The sequence below is a fragment of the Gracilinanus agilis genome, chromosome 3 (assembly GCF_016433145.1).
Source record: "Gracilinanus agilis isolate LMUSP501 chromosome 3, AgileGrace, whole genome shotgun sequence".
NCBI classification, from domain to species: domain Eukaryota; kingdom Metazoa; phylum Chordata; class Mammalia; order Didelphimorphia; family Didelphidae; genus Gracilinanus; species Gracilinanus agilis.
The window spans coordinates 39,944,136-39,963,585 of NC_058132.1; the positions used below are offsets into that span (position 1 = coordinate 39,944,136).

General features: G+C 48.0%; 1 protein-coding gene across 1 annotated transcript; it reads left to right on the forward strand.

The window, feature by feature from the left end:
- The first annotated feature begins 2,368 nt into the window (after window positions 1-2,368).
- Window positions 2,369-18,689, forward strand: RNF207 (ring finger protein 207). The gene is made up of 17 exons (XM_044671239.1): window positions 2,369-2,559; window positions 3,516-3,648; window positions 6,314-6,458; window positions 6,559-6,640; window positions 8,365-8,440; window positions 8,547-8,672; window positions 9,011-9,057; window positions 10,126-10,198; window positions 11,110-11,178; window positions 12,071-12,139; window positions 12,292-12,389; window positions 13,828-14,014; window positions 14,838-15,023; window positions 15,509-15,560; window positions 16,757-16,874; window positions 17,355-17,432; window positions 18,585-18,689. The coding sequence occupies exons 1-17, from the start codon at window positions 2,369-2,371 to the stop codon at window positions 18,685-18,687; spliced, it is 1,833 nt and encodes a 610-aa protein (XP_044527174.1). The 3' UTR covers window positions 18,688-18,689.
- The last annotated feature ends 761 nt before the right edge of the window (window positions 18,690-19,450 follow it).

The following is a 19,450-nucleotide window of genomic DNA, read 5'->3' on the forward strand; positions in this document are numbered from 1 at the left end:
ATATGAGGCAAGGCCATCAGCTGACAAAGGGAGAGGGGTGTGTGCGGTGGAATGCTTAAGGAAAGAAGAACTCTGAAACATTCAGGGAAAGAATGAAAGAGAGATTCAAGTAAGAAAGAGTAGAAGCAACGTCTTATCTTAGTGAGAGTCCAGTTAAGATCGTTGTGTAAATGTTTTTCAGTAATAGATGACTCTTCATGACCCCATTTGGGATTTTCTCGGCAAAGACACTGGAGTGGTTTGCCATTTCCTTCTTCAGCTCAATTTACAGATGAGGAAACTGAGGCAAACTGGGTTAAGCTACTTGCCCAGAGTCCCATAGCTAGTAAATTTCTGAGGCCAGATTTGAACTCAGGAAGATGGCTTCCTGAGTCCAGGCATGTACTCAATGCACAATGGTTCCACCAAGCTTTCCGCAGTTAAGGTTAGAAAATAAAAATTCTGGCCCAGTCCTGCTAACTCAATTCAATAAACATTTATTATGGTACTGCAAAAAGGATCAATTCCTGCCCACAGGAAACACATTCTACAACAAGGCAAGGAGCTTTGCACTGTATTCCACACATATACAGATATGGAAATACAAGGTAGAAGTGAGGAAAATCCAAAGTAATTTTGTAGGAGGTGGAAGAGGGATCCCTACTAATTGGGTTCGTCTGTTGTAAGGTTGGACATCCTGGAACTAAGCTTTAGGTGGGTGGGGTAGATAGAATGCTAGTCTTAGAAAAAGGAAGACCTAAATTCAGATCAGCTTCAGACACTTTATTAACAGTGTGATCGATCCTAGGCAAGTCACTTATCTTCTGCCTGCCTCATTTTCCTCATCTGTAAAATGAGGACGATATTAGCTCCCAGGGTTATCTTAAGAATAAAATTAGATAATATTTATTTTTTTTAAACCCTTAACTTCTGTGTATTGGCTCCTAGGTGGAAGAGTGGGAAGGGTAGGCAATGGGGGTCAAGTGACTTGCCCAGGGTCACACAGCTGGGAAGTGTCTGAGGCCGGATTTGAACCCAGGACCTCCCATCTCTAGGCCTGACTCTCAATCCACTGAGCTACCCAGCTGCCCCCTTAGGCAATAGTTATATAAAGCACTTCACAAACCTCAAAGTACTGGGCATAAATTATAGGTATTTTGTAAGCCTCGAAGGAAGCTGGGGCTCCCAAGAAGAGGTGATGATGAAGAGGGGAAGCATTCTAGGCATGGTGGCTAGCCGGTGCAAACACAAGGGAGAAGAGATGGAGTTCACATTCTAAGAGGAATGCCTGAGACCTATTTGCAACACTGGAGGGGTTGCCAGAGAGAGGGCTTTACAGACAGAGTTATTGGGAGCAAGCCTCTGTGCCCTGCGGAATGGAATGTGGCGATTTCGGTGACCCAGGGACTCCAGAACAGAGACTATCCCTGTGGTAGGAGGTGAGGAAAGGTTTGGAATTTCTCGGGAAGAGAAAATGGACCCATACCAGAAACCCGAGGTTGGGTCAAGTAAACCAGGGCCCCAGATGGACCAAAAAAGGGGGGAAAGAGGATGGATCCCTCCCACTAGCTAGAGCCTCTGTCCTCAATTGTGCCCTAGAGTTAGTTCCCTGATGGCCTTCACCCTCCCTGGGCCTCTTCTGCCTGCCCAAAGGAGTTCCCAAGTTCCCCCACCTCCTAAAGCTCCTCCCTGCCTCAGGGATGGACATTCCGCTTTCCAGCCCAACCCCTGGCCTTGTAGTGGAGGGCTTGATGTGGGGCCCCTCCTCCTGCCAGCGGGTGGAGACAGAAACAGACCAAATTATCTCTCCTGAGTAGGGGCAGCTTCTATCCTCTGAAGGCAGAAACTGATGTGCCAGCAGAAAAATCTAGTCTGGGCAGCCTCTCCCAGCCTGGCCAGCGCTTTTCCCAAGGACCAAGTAACTGCTCAGAGGTGGGAAAGTGTGTTGGAAGCATCTGCAAAGAAGGTAGGAGAGGAGTTTGCCTACCTCTTCCCCCCACTCCGCCCCCCCACCCCAACTTGTTTTGGGGAACCTGAACCCAAGGAAGAGGATGAAAATGTATCTTCTCCTTCACACACAAATTCAAGCCCATCCTTGAGCTCTTATGGGCCAAAGGCACCCGCAGTTTCTCCAATTCTCCAGCAGGGCCCAGGGCTCCAGAGGTGTCCACAGGCCAGGTGGGAGGCAGCCTGTAGGGGGAGAGTTGTGCTTGCCCAGGGAGCCAAGATTCTCTAATCTAAGACCACCCGCTCCCCTCCTACCCATAGCCCTGAGGCACAGATGATTGTGGGTCCCCTTCTAGGCCTTTGATGAAACTCCCATCATCCCCATGACCCTGCGCAGCTATCCTCTGAACCGAGGCCAACACTCCCACCCAATTCCCAGCAGATGTCCGGAGAGATCTTTTCCCCTCTGGAGAGCCTCGCTGCCCTGGACGCCTCCAATGTCCATCCCCTCGTCTGCTTCCTGTGCCATGGGCAGTATGAGCACCCGTGCCTGCTAGACTGTTACCACAACTTCTGTGCCAGCTGCCTGCGGGGCCGGGCAATTGATGGCCGTCTACCCTGCCCGCTTTGTGGGTGAGGAATGTGCCCTGGGGGGGGGAGGGGGCGCGGTATCCTGGGACAAAGGGCCAGGGCCAGATACAACCCAAACCCCACTGCCCAATCTGGAGTCAGAGGGGGGAAATGAGACTGAGACCAGGGCGCCTTAGCTGGGCAGAGGTCTTGGGTGGCCCACGTTGGGGCATTTCTTTCCTGGTCTTCCTGGCAATCTCCAATCCTTTCCGGACCACCACCCCCCCCATGCCCTTATGGAGATCGAAGCCCGCCAAAAGGGAAGTGGAGGTGACCGAGAAGGGGAGGTGTCCGTCCGCAGTGTCTTAGCTCTGCTGCTGGTCCGGTCCTACTCCTTCCTTCCACACCTGGCTGCCTAGCGCGTAGGGGAGAGGAAGGGACACAGAAACAATCCAGCCTGCCCTGGGCCGGGAGCCCCGGGGGGGAAAGGGGGGGGGCAGATAGGATAGGGATGTTCCTTCACGCCGTTCTAAAGCAACGAAACCTGCTAAATCATCAGCGAAATCTGATTTCTGGACTCTAGGACCGCGTCTGCACTGGCTTCTCGGACCCTAATTAGAGTCCTGGGTCTAAATAACCCAAGTTTCCCAGGAACACTTGGGTTGAGCGACTTTTGCAGTCACTCCGACCAGGGTAAAGCAGTCGTGCAAAGGAAGAGAGCGGACTTGGACTAGGAGGGGAGGGAGAGGAAAGGAAGGCTTTGACGCTTGGAGATCTCGAGTCCAGAAGCCCTAGAGGAGAGCACATAGTTCCAGGCCCGGGGGCCGGGGTAGAAATGAGGCCTCGGAATGGAAGCTATTAATAGAAAAAACAAGAGGCCGGTGTCCGACCGTTTCCCCGGCGCCTCGCAACTATATTTAGGTCCTGGTGAGAAAGTGTGACAGGAAGGGAACTGGGGACTCGGGCCAGAGAGGGGCCACCCGGCCGGGGCTTGTCTCCAGCCTCTCCCATGCCCGCAGCCACCCGTCCGTGGTGAAGGGAGCCAATGGGCTGCCGCCCGTGGACCGGCTGCTGCAGTTCCTGGTGGACGGCTCTTCGGACGGCGAGGAGGCGGTGCGCTGTGCGAACTGCGACCTGGAATGTCCGACCCAGGTAAGCCGGACCGAGAGTGAGAATTGGGGGAGGGAGAGGCGGAGGGATACCCCAGAAGGCAGGGCTCGGGGGTAGATCTCGTTAACGAAAGAAACCACCGGGGCCGCTAGGTGGCGCAGTGGATAAAGTGCCTGGCTTGGAGTTAGGAGGACCTGAGCTCCTGTTGGAACACGAACACTTACTACTAGCTGTGTGACCCTGCCACTTAGCCCTGTTTGCCTCAGTTTCCTCATCTGTTGAATAAACTGGAGAAGGCAATGGCAAACCATTCCAGTATCTCTGCCAAGAAAACTCCAAATAGAGTGTCACAGAGTCTGACAGGGCTTAACAAAGAAACACCGGTTTTTGTTTGTTTTTTTAACTCCTACCTTCCCTGTTAGAACCAATACCATAGCTGGGCAGCTGGGTGGCTCAGTGGATGGAGAGCCAGGCCCAGAGGTGGGAGGTTCCAGGTTCAAAACTGGCCTCAGACACTTCCTAGCTGCGTGATCCTGGACAAGTCACTTCACTCCCATTGCCTAGCCCTTACTGCTCTTCTGCTTTGGTACACAGCATTGATTCTAAGACAGAAAGTAAGGGTTTAAAAAAAAAAAAAAAGGATCATTACTCTGTATTGGTTCCGAGGCAGAAGAGCAATAAGAGCTAGGTAATGGGGGTTAAGTGACTTGGTCAGGGTGACACAGCTAGGAAATATCTGAGGCCAGATTTGAACCTATGACCTCTTGTCTCTAGGCTTTACTCTCTGGCCACCAAGCCAACTAACTGCCCTTGCCTTACCTCTATAATTAAGTCAGCCAATAAACATTTCTTAAGTACCTACTATGTTTGGGTACCATTCTAAGAGCTAGGGATAAAATTTATAATAATTAGGATAAAATAAAGTCCCTGCTCTCAAGAAACTTACAGTCTAACACTAATATATTTAGCCCTTTAAGGTTTGCAAGTCATTTTACAGATATTTAATTTTATCCTCATAGCAACCCTGGGAGATAGGAGCATATAGTTAGAGCTAAAAGGAATTTTAGAGATTATTTAGTTCAAACTCTTCATTTTGCAGCTGAGAAAACTGAAACTGATAGCAAGTGACTTGTCTAAAGTCATTCAATTTGTAGAAGAAAGGAAAAGGGAGTGGAATTGGAACCCAAGTCCTGGATTCAAAAGCCAACATTCTTTCCACTGACCCATGCTTCCATTTCTTACCTCCTATCCCTTCCCTGCCTCCACACGCTAGAGATCAGTCACTAGTCTCCCACCCTCTCCCCAGGTCCTTTGCCCTACACCCACTATTCTTCCCAGGGACTCAGACTAGAGTGGGAAGATCCAGTGTTGTGATAAAAAGAATTGTGGTTTGGAAACCAAGCCTTGATACTTTCCTGTAGTTTGATATGACCTTGGGTAAGTCACATAATTATTTGTATAATGGAGATACTTTCAGTCCTACCTCACAGGAACATTGTGATAGAAGTGTTTGGAGAGCCTTTGAAAGGCTATGGAAATATGAGCACTTATTAGTGGAAAAAAACCTTTAGGTTTAGAGTCAAAAGACCTGGGTTCAAGTTTCAGCTTTACCATTTCTTTAGCATACCTCTCCTGCAGGCATTAGTTTTCTCTTCTATAAAATGGTTCCATTCAGCTTTAAAGCCTTCTATCCCTTTGGAGATCTTTGTTCAAGGGCCAGGAAATTATCCTCTGCCCCTCCACCCACTGGGACAAGAGATTTTTTTTCTTTTTCTTGTTTAGATGATCTCTTGGAATTTTGGATGTCAATGAAAACTATTTTTATTTTTTATTTACTTCCTTATATATGGCCAGATTGAGTAATCTCATTGGTATAAGGTAGCCCAGTTAGGAAACTTTCTTCTGAAAATGCAGGTTGGCGTCTGCTCTATAAAAAATGTTGGAACTCCCGGGCCTTGGTTTCCTCTTCAGGAAAATGAGGAGATTTGACCAGAGGGCCTCTGAGATGCCTTCCAGCTCTAGCTCTGTAAGTCTATTATTGTAGGGCAGGGGCCGTTTAGCACTTTTCTTGATGCCCAAGTCACCCAGCACGGTGTTATGGTACCCGGGAGGGGTAAGGATTTGACCGATGATATCCGTGGTCCAGGGAACTCTACAGTGAAGAAAGTTCCTCTACCAATTCAGATAGACACCTTTTGGGCAGGATTTTCTTGGCAACAATACTGGAATGGTTTGCCATTTCCAAAACTAAACTGAGGCAAACAGGTTTAGTAACTCGACCAAGGTCATACAGTTAGAGTAAGTATCCGAGGTTGGATATGAACTCAGGCCCAGTTCTCTATTCATCCATTGGGCCAACTGGCTGCCCAAGCTAAATCCTTTCCAGCTCTAAAATATTGTGATACTAAGACCTGTAAATGTCTCTAGTTAGTGTTTGTTGAATGAATGAATGAATGAATGAATGAATGAATGAATGAATGACCTTTTTAACAACCAAGACTTACCATATCGTCCCTCTGGACAGTTTCCAATATTCCGGTCCCAGCCATTTCCTCCCTAACCTGGATAAACGCAGGCAGAGGCCCTAAAATACAGGTTGTTTTTCCTGGAGGAAGTCCTCCTCCTATCTTGGACTGGGGCCACAGTAAAGTCAGCTTGGCTCTAGTTCAGCCATCCTGTATTCTGCTCTCTTTCTCCTCCTCCCTAGGATGCAGAGACCACCTACTTCTGTAACACTTGTGGTCAGCCACTATGTGCACACTGCCGGGAGGAGACTCACAAGGCCAAGATGTTCTCCCGCCATGACATTGTGGCCCTGGGCAAACGTACCAAGGATGCCCACAAAAAATGTTGTGAGTGTCTAGTCCTTGTTCCCCAGAGAAATAGGGAACTACTGAATACCCTGGTGCCCCCGACACTCTGCCACCCAATGAACTTGTCTCCCTTTTGTAGCTTTGCATGGTGAGCCTTTCATTATGTTCTCCACTGACAAGAAGTCCATGCTCTGCATTCGATGCTTCGGGGACATGCAGGGGTATGTGGCATCCTTCTCTCCTCTCTTCCTCCCTTGTTCTCTTCTCTCCTCTTCCTCCCATCTTTTCCTCTTGCCTTATTTCTTTCCCTCCCTAGTTCCATTCTTCCTTTTATCCCTCTCTCTCCAGCCTTTGTTGCTTCCTTCCCTTCATCTTTCCCTTCTTTCTTTCCACTTTCCCTTCGTTCTCTCTCCCCATCCTTCAGCTAACATTGATTAAGTGCCTTCTGTTGATAAGGCACCATGGCGGGCTCTAGGAGAGATACAAAGCCCAGATAAGACCTTGGCCCCATTTTCATGGACCTGCCAGTCTGTTAGGAGGTTAAGGCCAGACATATGAGAAGCAATGCTACTGAAGTATTATATGAGGGACAGGGAGCGAGATTATGGCTGGTGCTACATTGGAGAGATCAAGAAAAACTTCTTGAAAGAGAGAGTTTGAGTTGGGTCTTAAAGGATGGGAAGACTTGAACCATAAGGAATTCCAGGCAGAGAAAAGGCAGAATAATGCTGGATCTTTAGGGAGAGGAGATGGGAAGAGACTAGTCTAGTTTGTCTGGAGGGTAGATTGCTGGAGGAAAATAATGAAAGGTTAAGACTGGAAAGGAGAAATGGATTCCACTCTATCGTGAGTTCAATTCAGTTCAATAACTGCTTATTTATTTGTTTGTTTGTTTATTTTTTAAGCCCTTAACTTCTATGTATTGGCTCCTTGAAGAGTGGTAAGGGTGGGCAATGGGGGTCAAGTGACTTGCCCAGGGTCACACAGCTGGGAAGTGTCTGAGGCTGGATTTGAACCTAGGACCTCCTGTCTCTAGGCCTGACTCTCAATCCACTGAGCTACCCAGCTGCCCCTAACTGTTTATTTATTGAGAAGTTGTGTAGGGCAGAAGAAAAACAACCGCTTGAACACATGGGTTGATGTTGGCATGGTTGGGGATGTAGACTCGACACACCAATGCAACTATCAATAATATGTAAATAAGTCTTGATTGATCACACATGTTAAAACTAGTAGAAATGCTCATTGGATGGGAGGTGTTTGTTTTAAATTCAGGGAAATGTCTAGCAGACCCCCTATGGACATATGAGGAATTTTGAAACTACATTTCCCATGATTCCTCATGGCAAACAGGAAGTATGATGATTTAAGAGAGGGGATAAGACTCCTGGGTCAGGAGGAAGTCGCCCTCTCTTAGCTACTGGGCTCGGGAAGATATGAAAGGTAAAAATGGCTGAGGCAATGTGAATTCTTACTGGCGCATGGTCTAATGATCATTTTTAATCGTAACAGAGGGGTGAAGGGAAAAGTAAAAACAAGAATCATGTAACCATGGAAAATTTTTCTAAAGAAATAAAATATTAAAAAAAAAAAAAAGAAATTGTGTAGAGGATCGGATCCAGGGTTAAGTGACTTGCCCAAGGTCCCACAGCTAGGAAGTATTTGAGGTCAGATTTGAACCCAGGTCCTTCAGACTCCAGGCCTGCCACTCTGCTATCTAGCTGTCCCTTTGACTGATCTTTGCTCTTGAGGTTCTGGACTCTGGGATTGAGCTTCCGCCCTTCCCTAAGATGGGTTGGAAGGGAGAGAGAATTCAGTCTGATAGCCACACCAGAGGTAGCGTCCAAGTCCCAGGAACCAGGCTATCCGGATAACAAGGGAGAACTTTGTAGGCCGCCTTATGGAGGGAGGTGTGGGGATTCCCTGAGGCACACCATCTTTGCAGGGAAAGCCGGGCACACTGTATTGATATAGAGACGGCCTATGTGCAGGGTTGTGAGAAGCTGGACCAGACTGTCATGGTAAGTAGCTGGTACCCGCCTCTGAGGGCTGAGGGAGAAGTGGAATGGGGAGGAACCAGTGACCCGAGGCCTGCCCAGCCTGCTGAACAGCTCCCTTCCTCCCAAGGCTGTGAAGGCTTTGCAGACTTCCACTCGGGAGGCAATTGCCCTGCTCCAGACCATGGTGGAGGAGGTGAGACAAAGTGCGGCTGATGAGGAGAGTGCCATCCACACCCTCTTCGGCAGCATGCAGGTGAGTCGTCCAGCTACCGTGGAGCAGACGGCATCAACTGGAGCTCTTCCCGAGGGCCCGTTAAGGTATGACGGTGGCCGTGGGAGCCGGAGGATCCTAGAACTCTTGGAGCCGGAAAGAATCTCAAATGGGCATTTGGCCCAACCCATACCTCGGTTCTTCCTACAACATCCACTTGAATACCTTCGGTGCTGGGCAACTCTCTGTCCCTCAAAGACAACCCAGTCTGCTTTTTGAACACTAGCTCCCATCCTCCAAAGGCAAGCTTCTCCTCTACCTCCATCCCAATCTTGTAGCCCCCCTCAAATTCAGATTACTGCCTTATTGGTCTCTTTTAGGAGAAGCTGACGGAGAGGAAGGCATTGTTACTGAAGGCAGTGCGGAGGTTGGTAGGGCCAAGAATAAGAACTATTCATACTCACTTGTTTATGTGTTGAAAAAGCACTTGCCTCACACAGCCCTGTGAGGTAAGTAGTGGGAGCGTCCTTGTCCCTGATTTACAAGGACTGAGGAAACGGGGACCCAAAAAACCTAAGTGACTTGCCCAGGGTCACTCATGTGAGTTGGGACTCAACCCCAGGTCTTTCACCCCAAGTCCACCGCCTCCGACTCGCTGGGAGCACTCTCTCTCTCTACACTGCGTTAAGAACTGCTGCGGGTCGTGGCCGAGCAGTACGGTACAAATTGGAGAAAGCGCTCGAGCTGAGGGCATCTTCACCAGAAGTGAAGGAACATTCTCAAAAATGCACCAGCGTGTGACACTCTGAAGTCATCACTCCCTAGCACCAGCCCATGAGATTGACCCAGATCCTGAATCTCAGACCTTCTCCCTTTGTACCGGGAAGAGGTTTAGGGACCCAGAGAGTGAATTTTCAGAGTTCTTCAGAGAATTCAGCTTAAGTGTAGGCACTTCAGTGGAACAATGAATAGAATAGCGTGAGGCCTGAAGTTAGGAAAACCCAAGTTTGAAGCCACTAACGGTGTTAACGGTGGGCAATTTCACTTTACCTATTTTTGCCTCAGTTTCCTCAACTATAAAATGGGGAATCATAATGGCACTTAGCGTGGGTAGCTCAGTGGGCTCAGTGGATAGAGAGCCAGGCTTAGAGATGGGAGGTCCTGGGATCAAATCTGACCTCAGACACTTCCTAGCTGTGTGACCCTGGGCAAGTCACTTAACCCCCACTGCCTAGCCCTTACCACTGTTTTGCCTTGGAGCCAATACACAGTATTGATTCTAAGATGGAAGGTAAGGATTAAAAAAATAAAGAAATAATGGCACTTAGCTTGTAAAATTGTGAGGATCAAAGGAGATATTTGCAAAGTGCTTAGCACAGTGCCTGGTGCATAGTAGGTACAATACAAATAAATGCCTATTCCCTTCCCACACCCCTTCCTCATGCCAATCCCTGAATCTAGGGCCCTCACTGCCCTGCCTTTCCTGTCTCCCCAGCCAGTATGAAGAGAAAGACAAGGCCTTCAAGGATCAGCTCTCCCACCTGGCCTCCCTGCTGCCCACGCTTCAGGTAAAGAGCCAAAGACAGCTTCCTGAGGACCAGAAAGGGCCACTGCCAAGAACTAGCAGGAGGCTGAGGGTTGTCTGGGGATATCTGGGCAATCCCTTCACCCAGGATTTGCACACCACTGAGTTTCCCTTGATATTCAACCAATGTTTATGAAATGGGGAAAGGAAAAGGAATACGCATCTTTATAACATCTACTATGTGTCAGGCACTGTGCTTAGCATTTTACAAATATTAACCCATTTGGTCTTCATGACAACCCTGCAAGGTAGATGCTGTTTTTTTTAACCCCTCACTTTCTGTCTTAGAATTGAACCCAGGATCTCCCACTTACAGGCATGGCTCTCTATCTGCTAAGCCATCTCGATGCTCCAGTGCTTTTCTTTTTCTTTTCTTTTTTTTTTTGTGAACCTTTTCCTTCCATCTTAGAATCAATACTGATTCTAAGGCAGAAGAGAGGTAAGGGTTAGGAAATGAGGGTTAAAGTGACTAACCCAGGGTCACCCAGCCAGGAAGAGTCTAAGTTCACATTTGAACCCAGGACCTCCCGTCTCTGGACCTGGCTCTCAATCCACTGAGCCACCCAGCTGCCCCCCAGTGCTGTTATTTTTCACATTTTACAGTTGAGGAAACTGAGGTCTCCTGTGTTCAGAGCCCTGAGCTAAGCTGTGGAAGGTACAAAGTTTAAGTGAGATCAAGCCCTTGTCCCATGGAGCTTAGCTGGCAGAAAGAGATGGTGACTCACACCCAAGTAAAAACAGAATGCAAATTCCTGTTGTCATCTGAACCTGTGAGTTCATCTCCATAGGCCATCCCCTCTCCCAAGGAGTTTAGCACCATTCTTTGGGAATCATCCAATTCTATTCAGACTCCAGGGGTGGATGGTCCATTGTGGGCACTAACCTGTCCCATAGGTCCACCTGGTTACCTGCTCAGCTTTCCTCAGCTCGGCCAACAAGGCAGAATTCCTGGACCTGGGATATGTGAGTCGCCCCATCAAGGGCTCCTCAGGAATGGGATGTGTGCATTTGTCCAGGCAGGGGTTGGCAGCATTCTGAAGTACCCTGCTGAGTCCAGTACAGGGCTTTCCCCAGGCTGGCACTGCTCCAAACGCCTCCCCACACTTTTCTGCAAGGGCAGTCATCTGGGTTGGCCAACTCCTTTTCCATTCAACTCAACGAGGTTCTCAAAAGTGCCTTCTAGAAACCAGGCGCCGGGGATACAAAGGCAAAACTGCCGGGGAGCTTTATAATTCAGACGGCAGCTTTGGGGACTCACAGACATCATCCCCTTCAGGGTGAATGATTTTGATAAAATAATTCCATTTCTTTGCGGAGAATGACTCCTCTGAAGGGATGGGAATGTGGGTTTGAGGAGTGCAAAGAGAAAGAAGACTCAGCTGGTGGGCTAATGGGGAGCTTTGGCTATCTGGGGGACCTAGTGGAGTCACTGAGTTCCTTGGGGCAGGGGTGGCCATCCAAGGCACTTTGGGAACTCCCTTGGGTGACAACTCTTTAGCCCAGCCCCATGTGCTTCCGAGCAGTTTCTGCTGCCTCTAGCACCTCAGAAGAAGGCTCTTCTAAGACTCTGGCCGATGGATCAGCCTGGACCTTCCTTTTGCTTTTCCCCAGAGGATACCAGGTCGTTCTCTGCACTCAAGCTTCCCAAGAGCTGGCCTGAGTATGGGGCAGGTCTGACTGGTTGCCATCTGGGGCAAAATGGCACAAGCTGACCTGGGAGCCTCTCCCCTCCCTTTGTACTTAGTTTCCCTTCCCTGAACCCAAAAGGCAAGCTAGGAACGACTGAGGGTAGGGATGGGAGGGGGACCAGAAAGGGCTCCCCGGGGCCCTGAAAGCTCCCTTCCGGCTGCCACAGGAACTGATGGAACGGCTTCAGGGCATCGTCACCCAGCCCCACCACCTGCAGCCAGCGCAGAGCAGTAAGGTGCAGAGCTGGGAGCCGGGGTGTCGGGAGGAGAAGGCTAGAGGTGGATGGGGCCGGGGGTTGGGCCACTGGGTCACGTGGTTTCCAGCTGTGGGGTTTCCAGGCCCGAATGCCCCCACTCCTAACCCTCCTGCCCTTGGATGGCCCTTCAGATCACCAGCGACCACCGCGCTGAGTTCGCCCGCTGCCTGGAGCCTCTGCTGCTGTCAGGTGCGCGCAGAGCGCCCGCGACTGGGGCTGCAGCCACCATGTGAGCAGTGTGGGCAAGGCGTGTGCTCCTTTCCCTGCCCCCACAGCCCACAGCCTAGCCCAGACGGCACAGCCCGCCCAGGTTGCCCCAGAGCGCTGGAATCCTTCGTTAGGGTAATCGTCTCATCGACACACTGAGGAGATCAGTCCAGGCCGGCGCTTCCGGAAAGCGCCCAGATCGGCAGAGGGGCCGCCTGGCCACTTCCTTCCGCAGAAGTGATGAGCAGAGGTCGAGGTGCCAGAAGTCTGGAGAGCCCTGGGCCAGCTAGCTCTCCTGGTCCCTCCTGGCTCTCTATTAACCCTGAGTCGCCAAGTTCTGCCTGGCCAGCTATAGATCCTTGGGGATACTGGTGTCTCGGGGAGGTGGGGAGACCAGGCAGGAGGAAGGATTCAAAGCCAGGGGCCTGTGCCTTGGGAGCTGGAGGTTTACTGTGGGGCAAGGTGCTGAGGTGGAGGGATCCCATCCACGCTGGGACTGGTACAGCAGAACCAGCTCAGCCTGAGCAGCCTCCTGGCCATTTTGGGATAGGGAAGATGGCTGGAGGAGTGGGAGGCAGAGAGGAAAAGGCAAAGGAATACTTGCAAAAATCTCTAATGCTGTGCGCCGTTTAGGGAAGGCATCAGATGCCCACTCCCTCTGCTTCCAGGGACTGGCTGTGTATGGTCTCCTCTCTTCCCTTCCAAACAGTCCTTCAGGATAGGAAGAATGAAAACTCCTTTAGAATCACAAAAATGGGGCAGCTGGGTAGCTCAGTGGATTGAGAGCCAGGCCTAGAGATGGTCCTAGTTGTATGACCCTGGGCAAGTCACTTAACCTCAGTTACCTAGCCCTTACTGGTCTTCTGCCTTGGAACAGATAGGTAGTACCAATTCTAAGCGATGCCCAATGGCTGATTCTTGGGTTCCCTTGGAGGAGCTCAGAATCTTTGACTGAGTCTCCAGATGAAGATCTCAGGCTCAGGGATGGTTAGCCTCAAGACTCCAAACCTCATATTCTCTTTGCCTGAGTCCAGCCTACCCAGCATGAGGCTTTGTCTCCTCACAGGGCATGTGCCCTGCATATACCATCCATGTTGGCGGAACCCTCCTCTGCCTGAAAAATGATAGAAGAGGAAGGAATAAAGTGGGTCTGTCTTCAGAGGTCCCTGGAGAGGAGCAGCCAGCCTCCAGTCAGCCTTCCATAACCATTGTCTGAGCACTCACACTCCCTGGGGCTGACTGAGGGCAGCACTACTGCCTCACTGGGCAGGGCCAGGCTGGGGCCAATGTACAAATGTCTTTAACAAATGGCTTACCCTGATCAACTTTCCCCTAAGCTTGCTGATAAGGGTTTAGGGTTTATGTTGAACTCAGCAGCTGGCACTGAGGGTGGAGGACATAGTTAATCCATCCCCAACCCTCTCCCCCAACTCATCCAGGCTGCCTCTGCCTCTCCACAGGCTCTCTGGGTGTGCCACGACCAAGGCCCGGAAAAGCTCTGGCTGCCCATCCCCAGGTGGAAAGATGTCTGGCTCACCTGTCCACAAGCCCACACTGCACCGATCCATCAGCACCAAGCTGCTGCTGGCAGAGGGAGGTGACACCCCCTTCGTAGAGCACTGCCGCCACTATGAGGAGACATACAGGGTGAGGGCCTGGAAGGGCTTAGCTGAGTAGCCTGGCTTCCTCTCTTGCCCAGTAGAAGAGGCCTCTCCCTTCGAGGCATGAGTAAGATCAAATCCTACAGATGAGGCAAAAATATCGCAGGGTTCCTGAAAGTCAAAAACCTTTGCGATTTACCCTGGGAGTGTTCATGGAAATGTCAATCCAATTCCAGGGCAATATCCCCCCTCCCTTACTCTCTTGAACTCCACTCCCTCTCATTCACCAAAAGCTGGGCTTCTCTTTCTTTGAGGTGTCTGCCTATAGTATCATTACATTTTGCAAAATCCCTAATGACCAGTGAAACAGATAAAGGGAAAAAAAATTGGTTTTTCTTGGATCCTGAAGCCCATTTTTAAAGGAAGTTCCCCTTAGCTTTGATACTAGACACAACTCAGGAGGACCAAATGTAGTTACCTGAACGACCAGATAGAAGAGTGGTTAGAAGACAGCAGGGGGCAGCTGGGTAGCTCAGTGGATTGGGAGTCAGTCCTAGAGACAGGAGGTCCTAGGTTCAAATCTGACCTCAGACACTTCCCAGCTGTGTGACCCTGGGCAAGTCACTTGACCCCCATTGCCCACCCTTACCACTCTTTCGCCTAGGAGCCAATACACAGAAGTTAAGGGTCTTAAAAAAAAAAAAAAAGAGAGAGACAGGAGACTCTGAGTTCAAATCCCCACCTATCTTGTAGGGCTCTGTGCCTAATCTTTGTAAAGCCCTTAGCACAGCCTGGCACATAGTAGGCACAATATAAATGCTTATTCCCTTCCCTCCCCAAACCTCAAACCTGGGCTTCTCTGATCACAGACCCTGCAATCCGAGATCCAGAATCTGAAGGATCAAGTTCAAGAATTACATCGGGATCTCACCAAGCACCATTCCCTCATTAAGGCAGAAATTATGAGCGACATCTTGCAGAAATCCCTGCAGGTGGACGGGCATATTGCTTCCCAGTATGCCTCAGTAGAAATGATGAGGGCTGTCTTTGAAGAGGTAAGAGGCCTCCTAGGGGGAAATGGCCCCAAAGTCTCTTCTCTCTTCCACTAGAATATCTGTAAGGCTGGAGGATGGAGCCAAAAAGGAATCGTGTGGAAATTTGTGTGGAAAGCCAGTGGTATTTGCCATCTGAACTAAAGAGGACTCAATTAAAGGGATACCCTCTTAAGAAGGAAGTGATAGGGAGAGGAACAGGTAGAACAGACAAGCTCCCTGATGGATAGTTCAGACCCGGAATCGGGAAGACCTGAGTTTAAATATGGCCTCAGACATTAACTATGTGATCCCAGACAAGACCCTTGACCTCCTGCCTCAGCTTCCATTTCTCTAAAATGAGGTAATAACAGCATTTGCTTCCCAGGTTGTTTTGATGTTCTATAGAGCACTTTGCAAATCTGAAAGCACGATATCAGTTCTAGCTATTATTATTGTCGAGTGTTCTGCTAGGCAGGTCAGTTCAACTCTCTCGTTTTTTCTTTCAGAAATGGGAGGAAACCTATCAGAGAGTAGCAAATGAGCAAGAAATTTATGAAGGTACCCAAACAATTGCACCTTCCAAGTGAATAAACTGCCCCCCTTCAGCCTAACAAATTTCCTGTATGAAGGTCATATAAACCAGGGAGGGGAAATGCTGTAGTCAGATTCAAGGGGAAATGTTATTAGTGATAGTGACCAAGCATTATGCCAAAGAGCCATGTGAAGCATGCCTCCTATCTCCCATTAGAGAAATAGTGGAATACAACTACAGAATGAAGCGTCTCCTGGCAGACATCCTCAAAGGGCTGGTTTATTCTGTTTAACTGTAAAAGGATTGGAAGAAAGGAGTCACTGGGAAGGGACATTGATTTTTCTTAAGCATCAACAAAATATTTTGTAAAATACGAAATAGGGGGCAGCTAGGGGGCTCAGTGGATTGAGAGCCAGGCCTAGAGACTGAAGGTCCTGGGTTCAAATGTAGCCTCAGACACTTCCTAGCTGTGTGACCCTGGGCAAGTCACTCAACCCCCATTGCCTAGACCTTATCGCTCTTCTGCCTTGGAACCAATACACAGTACTGATTCTAAGTTGGAAGGAAAGGGTTTTTTTTTTTTTTAATATGAAATAAAAAACCCTAGATAATTGCACTGACTATATGGTACTTTACAACTCATCTGGGTCTGGAGCAAATTTAATATTTGCCCTATTATCCCTCTTTTCTCTCCCATGATGAAATAGGTAATAAGTGAGAAGGGTACTGAATTAGGTAAAGGAGATGGATATTTAAAATCCTATTAAGACCCAGCAGCATTGGTGAACCTTTTACTAGTTTGAATGCCCAGAGGGCAAATTCAAACTGTCTATGACCCCCCCTATTACCTGAGAGAACTGAGGGAGAAAGTGCTTGTGGGACATGCAAAAAAATACCCTGGGGCACTAGGAAGAGGGGAACTAGAATAGCTCTCCCATGCTGGCTCCCCACATGTGCCACCTCTTTACCAACAGCCTTGGAGGAATCTAGGTGGAAACATGACTAGAGCACTGGACCTGGAGTCAAAAAGACATGAGTTCAAATCTAGCCTCAGACACCTCTGCCTTGGTTTCCTCATGTATAAAAGGGGGCTAATAAGCACCCATTGTGATGATCAAGTTAGATATTTGGAAAGCTCTTTTCTTATCAAAGTTTAATGAATAAAGGCCCAATTGCTTCCCTGCTCCCAAAGCTGAACTTTAGGGTCTCTTGTTCTCGGCAGCCCAGCTCTATGACTTGTTCCAGCTGAGACAGGAGAACAACTACTTGACCAACATCACCAAGCAGATCACTCCTTATGTCCGCTCTATCGCTAAAGTAAAGGAACGACTAGAGCCTAGGTAAGAAGAGACTCCTCACCTCCTCTTAAACAAGGGCAGATACTGGATCTGCAGGTTTAGGTTGGCACAGGCTTTTGTCGAGGATGTTATATAAGATGCAAGGTGGGTGAGGTGGCTTCTAAAACATCATCGTAAAACTGGCAGGGCCATGTTTCCATCTGTACGGAGTGAGATCTTCCACAGGATCAAAGCAGTCAACACTCCTGGACTTAACAAAGTCCAGAATGTGAGACCACCACTAGCCCTGCCAGAAATAGTGGTAATATGTAGTCATTTTCACCAGGAAATGTGAAATGAGTAACATCCTTGGGGGTGAGACTGGTTCCTCCAAATCAGTCCTGAGAACCTGAGCGAGGAGGGAATCTTATCAGCTAAAGCTTGTCGCCTATATGCTTAGACTTGTTTGTGAAGCAATAAAAGTGAACTTGCTGGCTTTCGTTTCTTCTAAAGGTTACAGTTAAGAGATTCTCTTTCTGATAGATTCCAAGAACCTATTGATGAGCAATCGGAGAACTTGCAAAAAGTATATGAAGACACGATCGATGAAAATCAGACCAGGTAGGTCCATGGTGGCTTTTCTAGAGACAAAGGTCAATGTGAAAAGGTGGTGATAGTTGTTTTTTTCTTTTCCGAACAGTAGTTGGAAAATGTAAGTTTAGTTAGAATTAAAACAGAACATTCTTAACAGCAGTCAGAGAACTAGAAATAAGGCTGACAATTTGGCTTTTGGCACTTATGAAATTGGCTTAATGCAATCTCAATTTCCATCCATCCTGTAAAGGCTTCAGGGAAAAACCACTTCCTCCAGGATGCCTTTCCTGATATTCCCCATTCCCTACTTCTTTATGTGTTTGTATATAAACCCTGGCCTCTTGTCTTTATCAGTTCTAAGAGAGAAAAGCTGCCAAGGGCTAAGCAACTGGGGTTAAATGACTTGCCCAGGGTCATGCAGCTAGGAAGTATCTAAAACCAGACTTGAAAGCACCAGCTCCAGGACTAGCCCTCTAATCATAAGGGAATTTGAACTATTTTATTCAAATCAACAAACAATAAGCACTTATAAGACAGTGGGGGCAAGAAAGGTTAGATTAGATTGCCCTGGTCTGCAGGGAGCTTAGTAAGAGATATTTTGAGAGTAAACAGTGATAGATGTAGACTCAAATCTTTCCTCAGACACTAGTTGCGAGACCTTAGATAATTCACTTAACTTCTCAGTGCCTTAAATCATCTGTAAAATGATTCAAATTCCCTTATGATTAGAGGGCCAGTCCTGGAGCTGGTGCATTCAAGTCTGGTTTTAGATACTTCCTAGCTGCATCAGACTTGATGGTCCTCTGAGGTCTATTCTAGCTCATTTGATCCTATGAACTAGCTGCTCCAGTCTTTGTTTATTCAGTATTGCATAGTTCATAGGATTTGAACCTACGTCCAGCACTCTTTACGCTCAAAATATCTCCTACTAAGCTCCCTTAAATGAAAAAAAGGACCTTGCCCGAAGCTTATAGTTACGAAATTTGCCAAACTAATTGCTATGGAAGGGTGGGATCAAATATTGTGTAGACAAGATGCCCAGAGTAGGTCTATTTGCAGTGGAGATGTCAGGATTTATTCTCCAATTGTTGATCCACAGGAATCTTATGATACAATAAAATGGGGCGTTTGGGAGGGGGGAAATTATCTATAATATTTCACATGAATTTGTTCCTATAGGAATGAACCAACAAACAGTTCTGAAGAGAAGAAAAAAGATGCTGGAGTCCAACAAAGGGGACAGCCAAATTCTGAACAGACTGTCAGAACACCTGAAAAATAAAGACCGACAAATCCAATGAGAAATATAGGATAGATCCCACCACTAGGAACGAATCTATAGCTTAGCAACAGGGAAGTGTCATAATGGGCTCATTTCCTTTTTTAAAGCAGATTTAAAGTTTCCTTCTATTACTCATTAAATGTAATGGATGTGGGACAGCCAGGTGGTTCGGTGAATTGAGAGCCAGGCCTAGAGACAGGAGGTCCTAGGTTCAATGAGCCCTGGATGAACCACTCAACCCAATCACCTAGTCTTTATTGCTCTTCTGCCTTAGAACCAAGACACAGTATTGATTTTAAGATAGAAGGTAAAGGTTTTTGAAAATAAAGAAATAAATGTAATGGATAATTTTGCCAAAGGTAAATTGTAGATTTAGCAATCAGGGTTTTTTAAATTAAGATTTTTTTTTTTGTCAAATTAAGGTTTTATCCTTGCTTGAGCTAAATTTGCCCTTTTCTTCCCCACCCTTATACACCCACGAGTAAACCCAAACCCCAAATACTACCATTTTGGAAAATGGGATTTTAAAACTCTCCTCCAGTCAAATTTCAAATCAGAGTGAAAATCTGTCCCCACTGGGCATGTCAGTCATAACTCCTTCCCTGAGCTAGGACTTTTTGCCATCTCTTCTGGATCCCAGGACTTCTCCAATTTTTTTTTTTTTAATTCTTACCTTCTGCCTTAGTATTAATTCTAAGAAGAGCAGCAAGGGCTAGGCAACCAGGGTTAAGTGACTTGTACAAGATCACACAGCTAGGGATTG

Excerpts from the sequence above, each read along its gene's own strand:
- RNF207 (XM_044671239.1), top strand. The coding sequence starts at position 2,369 with ATGTCCGGAGAGATCTTTTCCCCTCTGGAGAGCCTCGCTGCCCTGGAC. Across the intron at positions 10,199-11,109 it reads CCCTGCTGCCCACGCTTCAG|GTCCACCTGGTTACCTGCTC; the intron begins GTAAAGAGCCAA and ends CCTGTCCCATAG. Across the intron at positions 14,015-14,837 it reads ACTATGAGGAGACATACAGG|ACCCTGCAATCCGAGATCCA; the intron begins GTGAGGGCCTGG and ends CTCTGATCACAG.